The following is an 18933-nucleotide window of genomic DNA, read 5'->3' on the forward strand; positions in this document are numbered from 1 at the left end:
TGCGTTGATATGACATTTTTCAGCAAGATCTATCTTGGATCTGGCCATTGACGGCCAAATCTAGTCGCATTTGGTCGTCACCGATAGCAAAAAATAAGGCTGTCATTGATGGTCAACGACGGTCATACCTTGGATATCGTAGACGATTAGCTACGACCAAAGATCTGGTCATAAATCTAGTATTTCTCGGCCAGATCTATGGTGGGTCTGGTTAGAAAAGGATAGATTGGTGTACTACTGACCAGATCCAGCTGGTAGAATGTGGGTGGATGAGGGTATTTTTGTCAATTTTTAAACTTTTTTGGGAAGTGTTCAATTAAATTAACAAACTTCAGGAGTTTAAAAATAATTGAATAAAATATAATAGTATTTTTAGAATAAGAAACAAACATATATTTTGGAAATGATAGGAATAAAAATACAATAATACTAATCTAACAAACCTCTCTCACTAACCCCATGTGGGAGCTTATAATTGACTTGGTTAGTTGGGATTCATTATTGGATAGATAAGACCTATATAAATTATGAACTGATAAATTATGAACTGACACGTTATATATGTGAGAGAAAGTTAGTAAAAAATATTTGTTTGTGGTTACTCATGAAATTAAAGTGACAAGGGCACTCATGAGTACACTTTAAACTAGAAATAATGACGACTGCATCTTACTTGACTTGACTTGATTTGACTGAATCTATTTTTAATATATACGTGGCACAATTCCTGGTCTTTAAAGATTACACGTGTCCTACTAATCTTTGGTATTGTTGAAACTTTGACTACAAAAAGATAAGAGTGAGTGGCAGACAGACTAAAATATGCCCCGAGCCATTTTAGAAACTACCGGCGCCGGCTGAGTCAACAGGGAGCGTTTTTGTTTAAAGGTTTACTTACCGGTAAGGGGCCATTATCATTCTTAATTACGGAAAGTTACGTAATGAAGTAGGTATCAGATAGTTCTTTCTGAACCAGTTACTCATTCTTAATTAGTTATTTAACTGGTGCAGTATTATTTGGTGTTCATAAAGTATATGATAGGTTCAAATACTCGTGCATATCTGTTACTAGCTTTTTGTTCAATACGCATATATCTGCCTGTCACTATAGTCTATATATATCTTCCCAGTTCTTAGTTTAGGTTATTCTAAAATCTGTAACAATCGCGAAGAAACTATAAGTAAATATTGACCATTATTTTATATCAAACTAATGCGGGTTTAATTTTAAACTTTATTCACACAAGCATCTTTTATTCATAAATATCCAAAGCTTATAAAATAGTTTATGCTTTCATTCGCTAACGATTTGAGCTACGACAAACTTTGTTTTATTACTGATTAGATTCTGAGCTCCAGAGGCAGTCCAGTAACGTAGACGAAAGTATTGAATAGTTGATGGTTCTGAGACTGAGATTGATGTTGCAGTGGTTAAGTGCTGATGCAAATATGTCAGGAAAAATACGCTAGAATTCTAAGAACAAAAGCAGAAGGCATATTTAAATAAACAAAAAGAATAGCAGAATCTCAGTGAGGTTGACAAAGAGTTAAACAAGGAAACTTATTCTATTCAAATTTCATAAAACATTATATACTTGGTGAGCAAGTGCGAGAACTGGTATACCAACTTAATCCCTTGATTTGTGAATGTGGATGACAAAGCTGACACTGACTCCGCGGGCTTCCGCGATGCTTCGTCTGAATTATTTTATCTGCAAATAATTGCTTTAATGCAGCTACGGATGGCGTTACATGAATAGTGCTTCAAGTGGGCATGTAGTGGCATTGGTTTAATGCAAAGCGATCATTTGTGCTGAGCTTATATTAATTAAGAAACTGTACCTTATTAGTAATCTGACATATATAATGCTGACACAAAAAGGTGCCATTAGAGTAAACAAAAAATCTTATCATGATAAAAAATTACATGCTCCTTCATGAGTGCCAGCCATAATTGATTTTTTTTTTTTTAATGGTCAGTGCTAATTAATAGGGTTTCATCCACTAATGATTATCTGACCAAATGCAGTCAATATTTATTTGAGTTACTTTTTACGAAGGCATAGGGTTAAGTACTGTTTCTATTGGCTTTTGCAGCCTCTGGCTTTAGGATCATTTTCTCAAAGCCTCTTGGCACTCTTAAGAGGTCACGTTGAAACCACTCTATGATATATGTTTCTTTTGATATATGAAATAATTTTTTATTTGATTTCAGAAAGTGTGTTATTTTGCCACTTCACTTGCTTCATCAATAATTTAGTAAAAAACATAAATTAGGTGTCGGATTGTTGAGCGTGTAGGACTTCTTTTCACCTGCTCCGTATTTCATTTTTTTTTTTTTTTAAACCTTTTTCAACGTTCATATCATTAGCATCATCACCTGTTGATAATGGAATATTTTATGTAGTATTTTCTAAGTTAAAATGGAATGGAATGACTTGAGCCATGCATGCACGCTGCAGAATCAGTTTTCTTTCTGTTCTAAAGAGCAACAGAAGCTGTAGGTCATTGGTAACTTTTAGAAAGAGCATTTTTCATTTCTAAATTCTAATGGTTTATCAACAGTTATTCTAATAAGGAATCATTGTCATCTTTCCTGTAATATATATCTAGTGTAGATATATATTACATGCAGCTTTTATAATTTATATATTGGCGGTTGGGTTTTGTGTGTCTGATGACGTTACAGTCGGTGTAATTTCTCCTTTCCCATTGTATTTGATCCAAAAAAAGAAACACCATACTCTCTGTCAACTTATAGCAAAGCAAATTCTATATATACCAGACTGACTGAGTCACGCTATCTTCATTCTTTTTCTCTGCAGCTATATACTTGTATCTATTATTCTTCTTTCTGCAACACAATGGCTGCAAATGACGTGCCTTGTTGTGAGACTATGTTCTGGGTTTATCTAGTCATATGTGTGGCTCTTGTGTCTTTTGCCGGCCTCATGTCAGGCCTCACTCTGGGACTCATGTCCCTCAGTTTAGTTGATCTTGAGGTCTTACTGAAGGCTGGCCAGCCCGAAGACCGAAAGAATGCAGGTCATTATAATTATAATCATTTATTAGTTTCAATCCATTGACTAAATTTATAATCATCTTCTAAAGCATTTTAAACTTATTTTAAAAATTCTTAATGGCAGCAAAGATTTTGCCCATTGTTAAGAATCAGCATCTTCTACTATGTACTCTCCTCATAGGCAACGCCTTGGCACTGGCGGTACTTATTTTACTTGCCATATAAATTTACAATTAGTTATCTTTCAACTATAGGTCTAAAATTCTGAATTCTATCTTTAATTGCTAAGGCCTTGCCCATTTTCTGTGATGCACTTCTCCAGCTTGGGCTTCTATATTAATACATCACCCTCATTCTTGCCTTTGGTGAGGAAATCTTGGCATGAAAATTGTGTTTTACAATTTGTTTATGGTTAAAACTTTTCATATCTTTCTTTACTTGTTGTCAGATTATTCCTCAATCGTGTGTGTTCTCGGTATGGACTGACTGTTGGTGCAAACTGTCCGTTGTGGTTCGGTTGATCGTTATTGTTCTCTTTCCTTTATTCTATCCATTAGTAAGGTAGTTATTAGCTTCATTGTATGTTAAAGATAGATACAACAAATTACAGTTGATGCGAGCCATATAACTGTTTAGTTTCAATACTTCTGGGGTTTCTCTATTAGTTGCTGATTGGCTCCTCGGCAAAAGACATTCTGCACTCTTCGGCGGCAGAGCTCAGACCCTGGTAGACATGCATGGAACTGAGGTTCGTGTCTAATCTCTAAACTTCTTCTTCCGAAGCTGAAAGGTGAAAATTTATTTGATGTTAATTCCTGTATTCAAATTTAGGCAGGAAAGGTGGAGAGTTGACACATGATGAAACAACAATTATCAATGGAGCTTTAGACATGACACAGAAGACAGTCAAAGATGCAATGACCCCAATTTCTGAGATATTTTCACTTGATATAATTCTAGATTGGATGAGTATGGCTATTGATCTTTCACTTCCCTGTCTCTGCATGTATTCTAAACCCTATCAAACTCATAGTAGTATTCTCTTAGGAAAACGATGGGACTAATAATAAGCAAAGGACTAGTCGCGTGCCTATCTACTCAGGAACCCCACAATATATTGGCCTTATTTTGGTAAGATGCTGGAATTATACTTGCTATTGGTTTTGAAGGAATAAGCATATTTGTTACAGTAGTAAGCACTGTCATTCATCATTTTATAGGTAAAAATTTAATCACGTATCGTCCTGAAGATGGAACCACGATTAGAGATCTTACTATTCGGAAATTCCTAGTTATGACATTTTCTTGTTACATTAAATAATTTGACTTCTTGCCATCATGTTGACAGCTTTATAAAATTTATATGTTTTAATTTGAGCTGCTTATATGAGCAATTTTGAAAATCGCAATAGGGTGCATGATCGGTACCGCTCTATGATATACTAAACCAATTTCAAAAGGGTCACAGCCACTTGGCCGTTGTTGTTAAGAATGATATGCGGAACCTGCAGAAACCGCAAAAGCCATGCCTAGCGTCTTAGAGATAAATATTCATTCAAATTCAAACGGATCAAGCAAGCTAAAAGGATATCTATTACCTCTGAATGGGGATGAAGTTAGAGTTCAAAGCATTTGTGGCATCTAGTTTATTACATAATGTTTTCAGGAAGTGGTCATCATTTTGATCAAATGAGAACTCGATGTCTATATAAATTCACCCTCTGTGATTATCTCGCGACACTGATATTCAAAGTTCAATAGTAATAATACCAGTTTGCCTGTGTACTTGAAAGAGATGGGAACGACGCTATGTAAATCTTTCTAAAGAAGAATTGGATTCTCTTCCCTTTTAAATGAAGAGGTCACTGGAATCATAACACTAGAGGAGTTTATGGAGGAACTGCTACAGGTCAGTTTTTAGATAACTGAAAAATACTATATTTGAGCAATGGTAAAAAAGAGCATATCTTATGTAATTGATCAACTAAAACAATCTCCTATTTTCATATATTAGTCCATTATTACAAGGATGGCTTCCTGATCCTTGAATTTTTTTTCTGCAGGAAGAAATACTTGATGAACTGTGAATACGTTGATGTCCACAGCAAGTAATTGCCTTTTTATTTTTCCTCAGATTCACTAATGTATTATCATTGCCCATGCTATCCCTAAGTCAATTAATTTCACTCTTTCAGAATAAATCAATATGCCAGCTTCTCAATATCACCTCCTGGAGGGCGTTTGCTTCTCGTCAATGGAGAACTCCTGCGGCATCCGCACCTTTCTCCATTATCTTCATATAACATCATTCTCCCATTCTGCGTTCACCAGTCTCACCATATATTCAATCACCATTTACAAGACAACTCTATCTTCATCCCCCGGAAAACTTACGCCTGATTCTCAATTATACCTGCAAGCCCGCTCGCTGTTCACCATCCTTGCAAAGGGTAACTTGATCACTTTACTATCCATGAATATGCATATGCCGGTTTCCTATAAAGATATAATTCAAAGCAAGTTTATAATTGTCTTGCTTAAGCTGGTTGGTGCTGCAATTGTTTTGAGGAAAAATTTAAAAAGTATTTCTGCATTTTGCTGACTCCATATCTTACTAGCAGGTTTCAAGAAAATCATATGACAAGCTGAGAAGGCCAGAGGGTATGTAAGAAATGAACATGCAAATATGTCATATTGAAATGACTTAGCCAATTTCACTTTTGTTTATACCTCTCATTCCTATGGCTAATTGTATTTACTCGCCCCATAAAAATTATGCTCATTGAATACATTGATGGAGTTTCCTTTCAATTAGAGATCTTTTAGAACATATTTTTAGTATTACTTTCTATGGTAGCACTGAAAACAGCTTTCCCTGTAATAAGATACTATTTTTATAGTTTAAAAAAGCATTCTTAAAGAAAAAATGGGAAAGAGAGAGGACAATAAGGTCTATCTACAGAAAATAAAAACTAGAAAAATCTTCCCAAAATATCATAAGATAAAGCCAAAAATCTTATGGTCAAAGGAATCAGAATCACCATACATTTGTTTCGGATAAGATAATTATGAGCAAGAATAACATACATTCATACTTGCATGTGAGAAAAGCTATCTACAGCTTAAGGAAGTTATGAACACTCTACTTTCTTCACAAAAACCACCTCTTCAATTCCCGAAGCCTTCTCTATGGAGTCCAGGAATAACAGTAATTCACTCCACAACCATGCAAAAACTAGTAAACCAACCCACAAAAACATGGAAACTACACGCCAACGCCAAAGGCTTTGGCGCCAGAACACCAGCCACCATAAAAGAAAATGCCAGTAACAACAACAACAATGAAAATGATGATGACCATCTTCCGCAGGTAGTTTTGGAAAGAATAATAGTGAGAATCTTGGTGGCTGTTGGGGTACCATTGGCTACTGGTATAGCATTGCTCAACTTATTTGGTGTGGTGAAGGAGCAAAAGTTATGGGATGTGCCATTATGGCTTCCACTGTTGACAACTTTCATAACTTTTGGAATGTCTGCACTTGGGATTGCGTATGGGCCACTTTCTACCAGCTGGGATGAAGAGAGGAAGGGTTCTGTGCTTGGACTAGAAGAAGTTAAGCAGAATTGGGTTGAGATGTGGAAAGAAGAAAATGAAGATATCTGAAGAATTGAAAGATTAAACATTATGCAATTGTAGAATTGAAAAAGAAAAATTGAATGTAATGTGTCTTACACCTTTTTCTGAAACATAGCCATGTGAGCATTTACTACCCTTTAGAAGCATTAGTTTCTTGATTGGGGTGTTGCTTTCTTCATCTGATGCTATCTCAAAATGATATCTTAATGATTTCAGTTTTCTCTGGAGGCAACGTTTGTGAGACATTTTCCTAGTTGGACAGGTCTATTATCAAAAGGTCATGTATATCTTTAAAAGGTCATATACCTTCAAAAGGTTCTATCCATATCTCAAAGGGTTTTTTAAAAAGTGTTTTCTGTACCAACAATTCTATATAAAAAGTAAGATTTTCTGTTAAAGTACACAAAAATAAGACTACAATTCTAGTATAATGCAAACTCTCTCAAGTTTGCTTCCGTTTTGTGCATAACACAAGCAGATTCTTTATTGTACCCTAAAGAAATTTGTTGATCCTATTTACACTATAAAAAGGCGAAATTTCCTTAAGAAAGTGGCATTGATACATGCTTTGAAGTTGGTAGTCATTATCCTGGTTCTAACAACGTTTGCCCAGTACTTTACTTGGACTCTTATTATGATTTCTATACAAAAATGAAACTTAGTAGCAACTAAGCCCATATAACCTGATCTGCTTATAATTCAATTTTGAACAGTGAGAAGATGTACTGCTAATATGCATTTGATCTGATGCAAGTTCAGTCATAGCTTATTCAGCTAAGCTGCTGATTCCCAACCTGAATTAGGTTTAAATTGTTGAACAGAGTAATTCCCTGACTCATCTTTCAATTAACTTTTGCAGATTAATTTAAAAAATGTCGACCATCTGGTTCCAAGGGATTGGTTTGGCTGGCAAATATATTGATGGTAAGATTTATTGATTGTCTTAATCTATTCTATGTACTCTTATTCCAAAAATTTGGGAAAATTGAAGAATAACAGATAATTTTATCTGGTTTTTCCTTTGTATGGGCTCGCTGTCAGTAAGCTGCTGGATAACCTGCTGATGAATGTGATCCAACACAGCATCATTAAGTATGATCAGGATGGATCCACTGCACTACTCACTTATTTGTAACTGAATTGGAACACTAAAAAATATCAAGGATAAAATAATGATATGGGCATTTTAAAATTTTTAATAGCTTATTGTTACGGGCATCATTAATGGTTAGCTAAGCTAGCGATCTTGCAGAGTTAACAAAGTCAAAAGGGAGGGAGACCTCCGATGCTCAGGTTTAAAATTAGGGGTGCAAACGAGCCGAGTCAAGCCGAATATCACCCTAAATGAGCCTGACTCGGTTAAGCATTAGACAAGTTCAAGTCAAGTCATGAGTCAGCTGAGTCAGGAAAATTCAACTCGTGACTTGACTTGTTTATAATCGAGTCGGCTCGTGACTCTACTCAAGCTCGTTTGACTCGACTCGAAAAGCTTGATTATGACTCGATTAGCGCAAACTCGATTACGGCTTGTTTGACCTTCTTTTTATATAACCTGCAAATCTTGTTTTACACAAATCAGATCAAATTTTTGGTAAATTTGCATCCAAATCAACATAAATCTCATCAAAATACATCAACAAATTATACAACATAAACAGTGATTAATAATGTGAAAATAAGGTTTATGATTTTGGGGAAATCGTTTATGCGATTTGGGTTAAGGGTTAATTTGTGATTTTTTAAACTTTTAAATGTCAAATTACAAAGAGACCTAAAACTTGTATCTTTTGCAAAAAAAACCTAGACAAGCCACTATTGACTCACGAGCCGAATTGAGCCGAGCCGGGGTAGACTCTAACTCGGCTCAGTACCTGATTCGAGTCTTACTCGAGTCGACTCGACTCTATTAAACTCAAGCTGAGTTTGAGTATTTAATAAGCTGAGCTGAGCTGCACCCCTATCTATAATGCATTCTATATGTATATATGAACTCCAAAAAAAAAAAATAATAATAATAATAAAAAAATTGCCAACTAAGGTAGAAAGCAGGAAGATATTTACTATTTTCTATCATGGTCAATCCCAATTCTTAACCGGTGTATCTTTTCACCTATAGGGCAAGTAACACATGTCAATTGGATTCAATGTCTTCTTAGTGAGGATTTCTTCTCATTATATAGGCACAAATGTGCAATATACAAGGCTAGAATCAAGCCTAAATTACCGCAGAAATATCTGCCTAAATTACAGCTATTAATACATATTCTGACTAAATAAGAAAGAGTATATATGTACAACTAGTGAAAACTAATTAAGGAAAGCGTATCATGGTGACATCCCCCCTCAAATTGATGTTGGTCGGTCAAGAAGCATCAATTTGCTGACAAGAAACTGATGACGTTGTCATGTCATGGCCTTTGTAAACACATCTGCAATCTAGAGGTCAGTAGAAATATGAGGAAGAGAAATGATACGAGTGTCCAATACTTCCCGAATGGAATGACAGTCCACCTCAATGTGTTTGGTACGCTCATGAAAGACAGGATTGGCAGTGATCTAAATGGCACTAGTGTTGTCAGCATGTAGAGGAGTAGGATTGGATTGAACACAACCAATCTCAGCAAGGAGGCCACGAAGCCAAAGAATCTTAGAACAACTAGCAAACATTGCACGGTATTCAGATTCGGTAGAAGATTTGGACACGCGATCTTGTTTCTTACTCTTCCAGGATATCAAAGAGTCACCAAGAAACATGCACCAACCTTTAACAGATCGGCACGTATTAGGACATCCTGCCCAATCTGCATCGCTGTAGGCCATAAGCTGAAGAGGAGTCCCAGTAAGGAAGAATAGGCCACGACTAGGAGAACCTCAAAGATATCGAATGATACGACGAACGACAGCTAAGTGTAGATGACGTGGAGCCTGCATGAACTAATTAACCTGCTATACGACAAAGGAAATATCAGGACGTGTAATGGTTAAGTAGTTCAAGGTCCCACTAACTGTCGATACATAGTAGGGTTGGAAAGGAGATCACCCTCTTCCCGACGATACTTCGTGTTTAATTCCATAGGAGTATCCACAGAAGAAGTATCTTGAAGACTAGCCAATGCAATCAGATCCTGGGTATATTTATGCTGATTCAAAAAAATGCCAGAGGAATCAGTATGAACTTCCAAGCCTAAGAAGTATGTAAGAGAACCAAGGTCCTTCATATGAAATGAGGCTTGAAGATGTTGATGCAGTCGGGTGATCAAGCTAGAGTCTGTGCCAGTAATAACAATATCATCAACATAAACCAAAAGAAAGACAATGCCAAGAGATATCTTGCAGAAAAATAAAGAAGAATCAAATGCACTCTGCTGAAATGAAAATTGGAGCAAAGTGGAGTGGAATTTATCAAACCAGGCCCGAGGAGCTTATTTCAGCCCATACAATAATCTTTTCAACCTACAGACATCTGAAGAAGAAGATGATGACAAACCAGGTGGAAGGGTCATGCATATCTCTTCTTTGAGATCACCATGAAGAAATGCATTTTTGACATCCATCTGATGAAGAGACCAACCTCGGGATGCAGTAACAGACAGGACAGTCCGTACCATAGTCATTTTGGCAACTGGAGCAAAAGTCTCCTCATAGTCCACCCCATATTCTTGTCTATTGCCAAGGGTAACCAACCGAGCCTTATACCGATCCAAAGTTCCATCAGAACGCAGCTTGATAGAATAGACCCATTTGCAACCAATAGCTTTTACTTGAGGAGGACAAGGGACAACATCCCATGTATGATTATCCTGAAGAGCCTGAAGTTCCTCGACCATTGTCTCATGCCAACAGTCATGTTTAGCTGCCTTAGAATAATCGGATGGAATGGGAATAGTAGACAGAGTAGCAGAGAAACCATACCAGTCTGGCGGATGAGACACTCTGGTCGAGCGACGAGGAACTGGGATAGTATTCGGATCACCTGTAGACAATTCAGTCTGAACAGGTTCAGATGGTGGGCCAGGCTCAGGAAGGGGCAAAGTAGATTGTCGTCTTTCATATACAAGTCCAGATTTGAATCGTTCAATAGAAGGAGGCAAGTCATCAAAATGAGGCAAAACATGTATCTCAGGCAAAGACTTATCATGAGAAGGAAAGAATGACTGATTTTCAAAGAACACAACATGACGGGAAATACGAAATTGGTTAGAGCATGGATCATAGCAAACATAGCCTTTGTGTGAAGTACTATAACCCATAAATGCACATCTAACAGATTGAGCAGATAATTTATGTCGTTCATGAGAAGGCAAATGAACAAAACAAACACAACCAAAAGTATGCATGTCAAGGTATTTAGGATGCTGATTATAAAGACGAAAATAAGGAGTTTCATAATTCAAGACATTGGATGGCAATCTATTAATTAAATAAACAGCCGTAGATAAAGCTTCAACCCAGAATTTAGGAGGAATAGATGACTGAAGCAAAAGAGTACAAACAACATCCAACAAATGTCTATTTTTACATTCAGCAACACCATTTTGCTGAGGTGTATATGGACAAGAACGCTGAGAGACAATGCCTTTTTGTGTGAGAAAATCATGAAACTCACGAGACATGTATTCACCCCCGGAATCAGACCTCGTAATTTTAATACCAGAAGAAAATTGAGTCTCGACATTAGCAGTAAATTGTTGAAAAACAGATAAGACCTCAGATTTAGCATGAAGAAAATAGATCCAGGTATACTTTGTATAATCATCGATGAATGTAACAAAGTATTTATAACTTGCATGTGAGATAACTGGAGAAATTCCCCACACATCATTATGAATTAAATCAAAATAGCGGTTAGCATGACTACCATGAGAAGGAAAAGAAAGAGATTTACTTTTACCTAATTTGCATGTGGAACAATCAAAAGAGAGAGGAAAAGAAAATTGATCTTTATTACCCAACAAACCAGAGTTTATTATATGAGATAAAATAACAGAATTAGGATGACGCAACCGTTTGTGCCATACTTCACACTTATTATTCACAACATTACAAGCAAATGAAATAACAACAGGAATGGAAAAATGCATAGGAAATAAACGTCCAACTTTAGGCCCCTTCGCAAGTATCTTGCCCGACACCTGATCCTGCACAAGACAACCATCACGAGAAAAATGAACATCACAATTATTATTAACCAATTGCCCGACTGAAATAAGACTGGTAGAAAGTTGAGGAGATACAAAAACATCTCTAATAGTTGAATCAACATCCCCAATAGCATGAATAGGTAATTGACAACCATTAGCAATTTGAATATGTGTCGATCCAGTATAAGTTCAAACATTGCCAAGAATATCATAAGAACTAGTCATGTGATTAGATGCACCTGAATCAATAATCCATGAGGGAGAAAGCGAACTGTTACCTTGCAATCCTAAGGCTGAAAATGCGAAAATAATCATTTGTTGTACCTTCTCTAGAGTAAGAGCAGAGGAAGCACTAGGAGTAGCAGAAGAAGCGAAATCCACAGTAGCCTGATAAGCATTGGCCTAATGATTTTGGGGACGAGTAGGATACTCCTTAATAATGTGCCCCGGCTTCTTACAGTAGTTGCAAAATTTCCGTGTACAGTTGGTAGCAATATGCCCATATATTCCTTGCAGCTGAAGCATTGAACGTTCTGCATGTCCCGTCCCTTGCCTTTTCCTTGAGCAACATAAGCCACTGCATTGGATATCATTTTGTTGTGCTGATAAGTGGCCTGGGTGGTAAGTCATTTCTCCTCACGAAGTAACTCCCCAAAACAGATATCCAAAGATGGCGCGGGATTGCGGTTCATCAAATTAGAGCGAGTGGCTTCAAATTCAGGTCGTAACTTCATTTAAAAATTGATCTCACTTGCTTTGCGCATGAATTTCCTGCACAACTGAGAGAGAATCTTCTGGTACCTTGGCATAAATAATGTCAGTAAATTCTCCCCAAATATTATTAAATCCAGAAAAATAATCCTGAATGGAGAGATCACCTTGAGTATAACTAGCAATCTCGTACTCTAATTGAGAACATCGAGCAATATTGTCTTGATTATATACTTTTTTTAAGTATTCCCACATAGATTTTGCAGTCTTACATGGCCTTAGATTAAGAACAATAATAGGATCCATTGATCCTAAAATCCATGTCATCACTCGAGCATCTTTGGTTTGCCACTGAGCTAGTTTAGAAACATCCATAGGAGCCTTATTACTCCCATCAATATGACCCCATAACTCTTTCCCCATAACAAATAAACGAAATTGAAATTCCGAGGCAAAATAGTTCTTACCCGTGAATTTCACCGCAATAAAATCAGAAGACATGATAGCCGAATTAAACACAAACAAAAAATAGCCAATAGCCCAAGAATAATCCCAAACAGTATCAACCAAACAATTTTAGAAAAGAAAACTGGAATGATACCTGCCCAAACACATCAACAATCGATTCCCAAAAAAAATGGAAACCCCAAACCACCCCAGAAGAGATCGATCACCACCAAGGAACCACCAGAAACTGCCGACAAACGCAACAGACCACCAGAAACGGCTGACAACCTCAGAACCAAAGATGCGCCACCAAGAAAGCACACCCAGAATGCGTCGAAAAACTCTAAGAGACACTCAGACAATGACGAAAATACCAAGGAGTCCCAAAAACAACGCCAACAGCACCCAAGAGGAAGCTCAACGTGACCAAAAACACCAAGAAGAAAAAAAAAAAAAACAGAAAACCCACATGAGAAAGGTTTGTAACTTAGGAACCTAGCTCTGATACCATGTCAATTGGATTCAATGTCCTCTTAGTGAGGATTTCTTCTCATTATATAGGCACAAATGTGCAATATACAAGGCTAGAATCAAGCCTAAATTACCACAGAAATATTTGCCTAAATTACCACAGAAATATTTGCCTAAATTACAACTATTAATACATATTCTGACTAAATAAGAAAGTGTGTATATGTACAGCTGGTGAAAACTAATTAAGGAAAGCGTATCATGGTGACAACACATTCCTGCTCTTTCGAAACTAGAGATAACTGCATTTACTTTTTGGGGTTTGGGTCTAGTAGTGCAGATTCTATAATTTAAATTATTAGGATAAATTCTTAATTTTAGTAGATGTTAATCTATGTAAGAATAAAAGGAATGATTCACTTATACACGAAATAAAAAAAATTGGTGATTTATCTTAATTCGCTCATTTTTATGAAAAAAAAATATTTTTTTAAAATTAATAGTTTATTAGCCTTTTTTTTTTTTTTTTTAATGATTGGAGTGTTTAAGCAGCTTGCAAGCACTTCAACTAAACCCAATTTTCCAAGATAAACTACAAATATATAATAGGTGACCCCAAAGAGGTTTAAACCTAGGAAGACAATGAAGAGAGCAAACCTTCTTAACCATCAGGTCATAGAAGTGTTCATTATAACCAGTTTTTCCTTTAATTTATTTTTTATTTTGTTTAATTTTGTTTTTAACTTCCATATGATTATATTCCTCACCTTACTTGGTCTGAATCTCAGTCAAAATTCTAAAATCTGTGTTTGTGTGTAGAGCTGGGCATTTGGGATCGGGCCCAAAAGCCCAGCTCCAAAACCCGGTCCTAGGACCGGTCCTTGAGAAGACCGGACCTAGGAGGCCTGGTCCCAAAACGGGACCAGGCCTAAGGAGGAGGGTTCGGTCCCAAAACGGGACCAGGCCTAAGGGCCCTCCTCCAATTTTGTATTTTTTCAATATAGTCCTCTACCAAATTACATAAAACGCCCTGTTAATTTTAAAATAAATATAAATTATGAGGGATAAAATAAAAGTTTACAAAATTTAAAAAAAAAAAAATCTTCCAGGTCCAAAAAATTTATAAATTTATAAAATTTTACCCCAAAAAAATACTAAAAACCCCCTATAAATTTCGTTTTGCCCCCAAAATATAAAAAAAAAATTGAGGGGAGAAAATAAAATTATCCAAGCCCCATGGGACCGGTCCTGGGCCCATGGGACCAGTCCTGACCAGGCCTAAGGCCTGGTCCGGGTCCTGGTTTTTCTCATGGGCTTGGGACCAGTCCCAGGCCCATGAGTGACTGGTCCCATTTGGGACCAGTCCCAAATGGGCCTGGGCCCGCAAGGGACCAGTCCCTGCCCACCTCAATTTTTGTGTAAAAAAAAAAAGGACAAAAAAGAAAAAAGAAAGGAGAAATGCGTAAAGGGTGAAGAGTAAAGAGAAATAAATTTGGGGATTTAGGGTTTTTTAATTTTAAAGTGAAAATCGGTTTTACGGTTAACCGGTTTTATAAATTTTTTAAACCGAACCAGAAATTCAGTTTATGTATTTCCTTGAACCGAAACCGAACCAATTTTTTGGATAATTGAAAAGCCGTTTTGGTTACCGATTCGATTCGGTTTTTGCATTTTTTTTAACACCCCTACCAGACCAACCAGACAACCTATTGGGGTTCAGTCTTTAGTTTTAAGAGCGTATTTTTCTAGTCTTTCAAACTCTAGGACCTTGACTTGGATCAGAAGTTTAGAGTGGATATCTTTAATACCACTATAGAATAAAGTATTGCTTGAATTAAAAAAAGCAAACCTTAAACCTTAAATTCAAACAGATTTTCCTATCTGAGTTCTTCATGAATCTTATTCTAATGATTCAAAGTGTATGAAATTAAAAAAAGGGGGGCGTCATGTAAGAAACCACTTGAAGAATTATCTCTACGTGGAGGATTGGCTGGCCACCTTACTTCGATTCACGATAAGTACGCTTCATTCATCAAAATCCTCTGGCCGCCTTACTTTGATTTACGATAAGTACGTTTCATCAAAGTAAATGCTTAGAAAGATACAAGAGAGTCGAGAGAAGTAGTCAAGTTTAATTTTTCGACTTAGACGGCCATTTATTTGCTTTCTAACTTTTTTGAAAGCAACTTGTTCGTAATCCAAGCCTTTGGGTTGGCTTTTTGCGTATTATACTCTAATGATATAGTTGGAGTGACCTCAGCTCATAGATTTTCAAGAGTCTTAAATAACTTGAAAGAGACTGGCAATGGGGGCACCATTTATCACTAATTTGTCCAAATTCTAATGCCTTTAACCCCACATTAAAAGTAAATTTTGAAGAGAAGAAAGGGAAGAATATGGGATTGGGAAGGAAAGATGATAACTATAGAAAGCTTCAGTTTGTAACGTAGTGCGTGAAAATCTATAATGCAAGACAAGTCAGCCGGCTGATCGCTACAACTACAGATACAGAGGACAAGAAAAGGCATATATATATATATATATATATATATTTTTTTTTTTTTTGGTATCGATTTGAACCAGTTTGTGCATATCTGAGCTAATCCCTTGAGATCCTGAAGTTAACAATCAAATAAACCTTTAGTGGTTATCCCTTATTAATAGTAGTCAGCAATTCAAATTCAGGATCTCTTGAGTAGTACACCCAAAAACCCCAAAGTGAACCGTCAAACTATCAGAGGTGGTTAAGAAAATGCATATTCTTGCCTATTTTCTTTTTTCTGTTTAGTTTGAGCCTGGGAGCTCCATTAGGACGCCTATGCCCATCTCCCTCCTTTGTTTGGAGCATGCATGCTCCCTTTTGGGCATTTGTTCCATCCTTTTGTCCAAAAAGATGGGCACCTATGATCTATCTTCTTTAGACCTCTTGGGGATATCCATATTCTTTGAATCACATATTCAGTGAATGAATCCAAGTTTACTCGGAGCGGAAAACGAGACACATTAACTAAGTTGTTTGAATGATGTAATATTTTTGTTCTTGCTGAAGCTTTTTCAGTAATTATGTCTGCCGAAAATGTTAAAAGAATCAGAACCTGCTATTCAAAACAGTTATGCACAAAAGTCAAGTGCTCGCCACAAAACTTGATTCATAATACCAGATCCACCGCAACAAACATGAAAGAGAACAACCCATCATTGCCTACTGTACATATGAACCACACACAGTTTCTGCATATCTAATTGTTTTTTACTAGAAGAACCAAATTTAAGATTTCCTCTTGTTATAGATTCCTTGTCAATTCTTCCAGAACTCCAAAAGTTTAGCAGATAACACAGGCGTTAGGATCTTCCTCTGCACTTGTGACATAATAATGTGTGGTCATGTAAGGATTATGGCTTTATATCCTGATGACTCGGCTACATCGTCTTTTTTAGGCTCTCCTTTTTCTTATTATCATCTTTCTTTTGCTCTTCTTTCTGGGCTCTTCCTTTCTTCTCTCTTCTTTGCTGGTCCAACCGATACTATCTCTGTGTGACATACTTTCTCAGTTTGCCCACTATACTTACTGGATCAATGTCTCCAATTACGTCAATTTCTTGTCCTTCATGTCCATGTCGATTGATTCAACCCCTGTAAAATTACACCACACAGCAACTCATATTGGTCAATTTTTCACCTTTGGCTAACAGTGCACAGATCAAATTTACGGTTTTTCATTTTAGTTCATTCCAACCAAAAAGAAGAAGCTTAAATTCATACCTAAGGCCAGAGACTGTCTTCATGGCTTTTTTCTTTATTTTGTCATCGTGTAGTTCTACTTTCAACACTGCTTTCTGTGATAAAAAAAAGGATCGAATACAATTAGAACCTTATAAACAGAGCATGAGCCTGAAAGATAGAGAACCCAGGGCAAAGAGAAAATACCCACCTTCATTTTTACTGTCTTGAGAGACCTGAACTGAACTTAATTGAAAGAAAGTTGCAGATCAAACCCCGAATTCTGAACGTGCAAGATGATAAAGAAGTATATTAGAATAGAGAGGAAGAAGAAGAAGACAGGAGAAGGCCTAAGAAGCTTAATGGACTTGGTGAAATGAATGAACCGTAGCTATAATTTATATTGAAAAGAGTCACGAGTCAACTGAGGCGAAGCTACTATTAAACAATAATTATTAACGACACAACAGTTTATGGTCAAGAAACCAATTAATAGTTGGACCAAGAAGAAAGTTCAAAAGCCCCTATTTGTAGAAACCTGGAAGAAGCATTCGTCGGCTTTATTTACCTTTTGAAGAAAAGCTTAAACGATTTATCTAATAACGTACAGATTATCTCCTTCCTGGAAGTAACTATTATCAGTCAAGGACTGTCCACAGCTAGTTGACTGAATCTAGTCTTCGTCTACGCAATCAATCAGTGAATGATAAAGCGGACAAACAAGCCACAAAAACTTGTAATGGAAGCGTCTCTCTTAATGAATTGGTCCCTTTCCATCACGTGTAGGGAACATCCAGTCAACTCAAGAACATAAAATACTTCAGTGGTTGCTTTGAAGATTGTAAAAATTAGAGATTCTCAAATTGTGTGCTGTGATTATGAAGATGAACTCACATCTGATGATATATAATATTATAAGGTTGATTTCACATGGGTTCAGACATGACGAGCTGCCTAGTTTTCTTAATCTCAACTTATTAGTTTGGTAGGGCTAAGTATGGAGTAATATTCTGATTCTTGCGGCATTTTTCACGGCCAAATCACATTAAAGACTAGGACCATACACACTAACAGTAAGTGAGTGATATACTTATGTTTTTTTTATATCGGATCAATTCTGGGCATCTGAATATTGCAACTTACCCTTTATATTTCATTATTTTACTGACAATTGGATCTCGAAAAATTTCTTATTTTTCTGTTGGTGCTGATAATGAAACACCGAGTATCTATTTTCAACTCAGTGGGCCAATCCTTCAAATGCGTGTGTGAAAGTGAGAAAATCTGTATCGTTGCTTTTTATAGAAACGTGGACGTGGTTAAGTATACACCCTTTTGCGCGAAATTCCAAGTTTTGAAAGGGTACGAGAAAGAAAGTTTCTTTACCGATATATTCTTATTTACTTTTATATTTTTCACTTTAGTGGGTGAAAGGACACAGACACCCGAACAAAACTACACTTTCCCCGCCCAGACCCAGTCGGGCCAGTCCTATCGTTACAACCCCAAAGCCTGGTTTTTTTGTATTGTTTTAAGTTGGATTTAAATTTAATCTTATTTAATATTTCAATATATACCTTAATATAGTATAGATGGACAACAAATGGAGAGAGATATAGTATCTACACTATCAGAATGGCAATTAAGATTCTTAGGTATTTACTCAAGAACTTTTGAGTTCGATTCACTTCAACCCCTAATGGGGGTGGTCACTAGCTAAACTCTTTCTCCACCAGCAATTTCAAGGTCTCAAAAGATTAATTGAGGAACACACAAATTGACC

General features: G+C 36.5%; 2 protein-coding genes and 1 pseudogene across 2 annotated transcripts; 2 read left to right on the forward strand and 1 right to left on the reverse strand.

The window, feature by feature from the left end:
• Positions 1 to 2864: 2864 nt before the first annotated feature.
• LOC116124353 lies at positions 2865 to 4563 on the forward strand (annotated as a pseudogene).
• A 1539-nt stretch (positions 4564 to 6102) lies between these two features.
• LOC116124360 (uncharacterized protein PAM68-like) lies at positions 6103 to 6886 on the forward strand. The gene has a single exon (XM_031410079.1). It carries the CDS (start codon positions 6156 to 6158, stop codon positions 6684 to 6686), a length of 531 nt encoding a protein of 176 aa, XP_031265939.1. The 5' UTR covers positions 6103 to 6155; the 3' UTR covers positions 6687 to 6886.
• A 5661-nt stretch (positions 6887 to 12547) lies between these two features.
• LOC116124354 lies at positions 12548 to 13012 on the reverse strand. Its single transcript, XM_031410073.1, has one exon. The coding sequence runs from the start codon at positions 13010 to 13012 to the stop codon at positions 12548 to 12550; it is 465 nt and encodes a 154-aa protein (XP_031265933.1).
• Between the last annotated feature and the right edge of the window lie 5921 nt (positions 13013 to 18933).

Source organism: Pistacia vera, unplaced genomic scaffold, assembly GCF_008641045.1.
Source record: "Pistacia vera cultivar Batoury unplaced genomic scaffold, PisVer_v2 Contig1514, whole genome shotgun sequence".
In the NCBI taxonomy this organism is placed as follows: Eukaryota; Viridiplantae; Streptophyta; class Magnoliopsida; order Sapindales; family Anacardiaceae; genus Pistacia; species Pistacia vera.

Excerpts from the sequence above, each read along its gene's own strand:
- LOC116124360 (XM_031410079.1), top strand. The coding sequence starts at position 6,156 with ATGAACACTCTACTTTCTTCACAAAAACCACCTCTTCAATTCCCGAAG.
- LOC116124354 (XM_031410073.1), bottom strand. The coding sequence starts at position 13,012 with ATGTCTTCTGATTTTATTGCGGTGAAATTCACGGGTAAGAACTATTTT.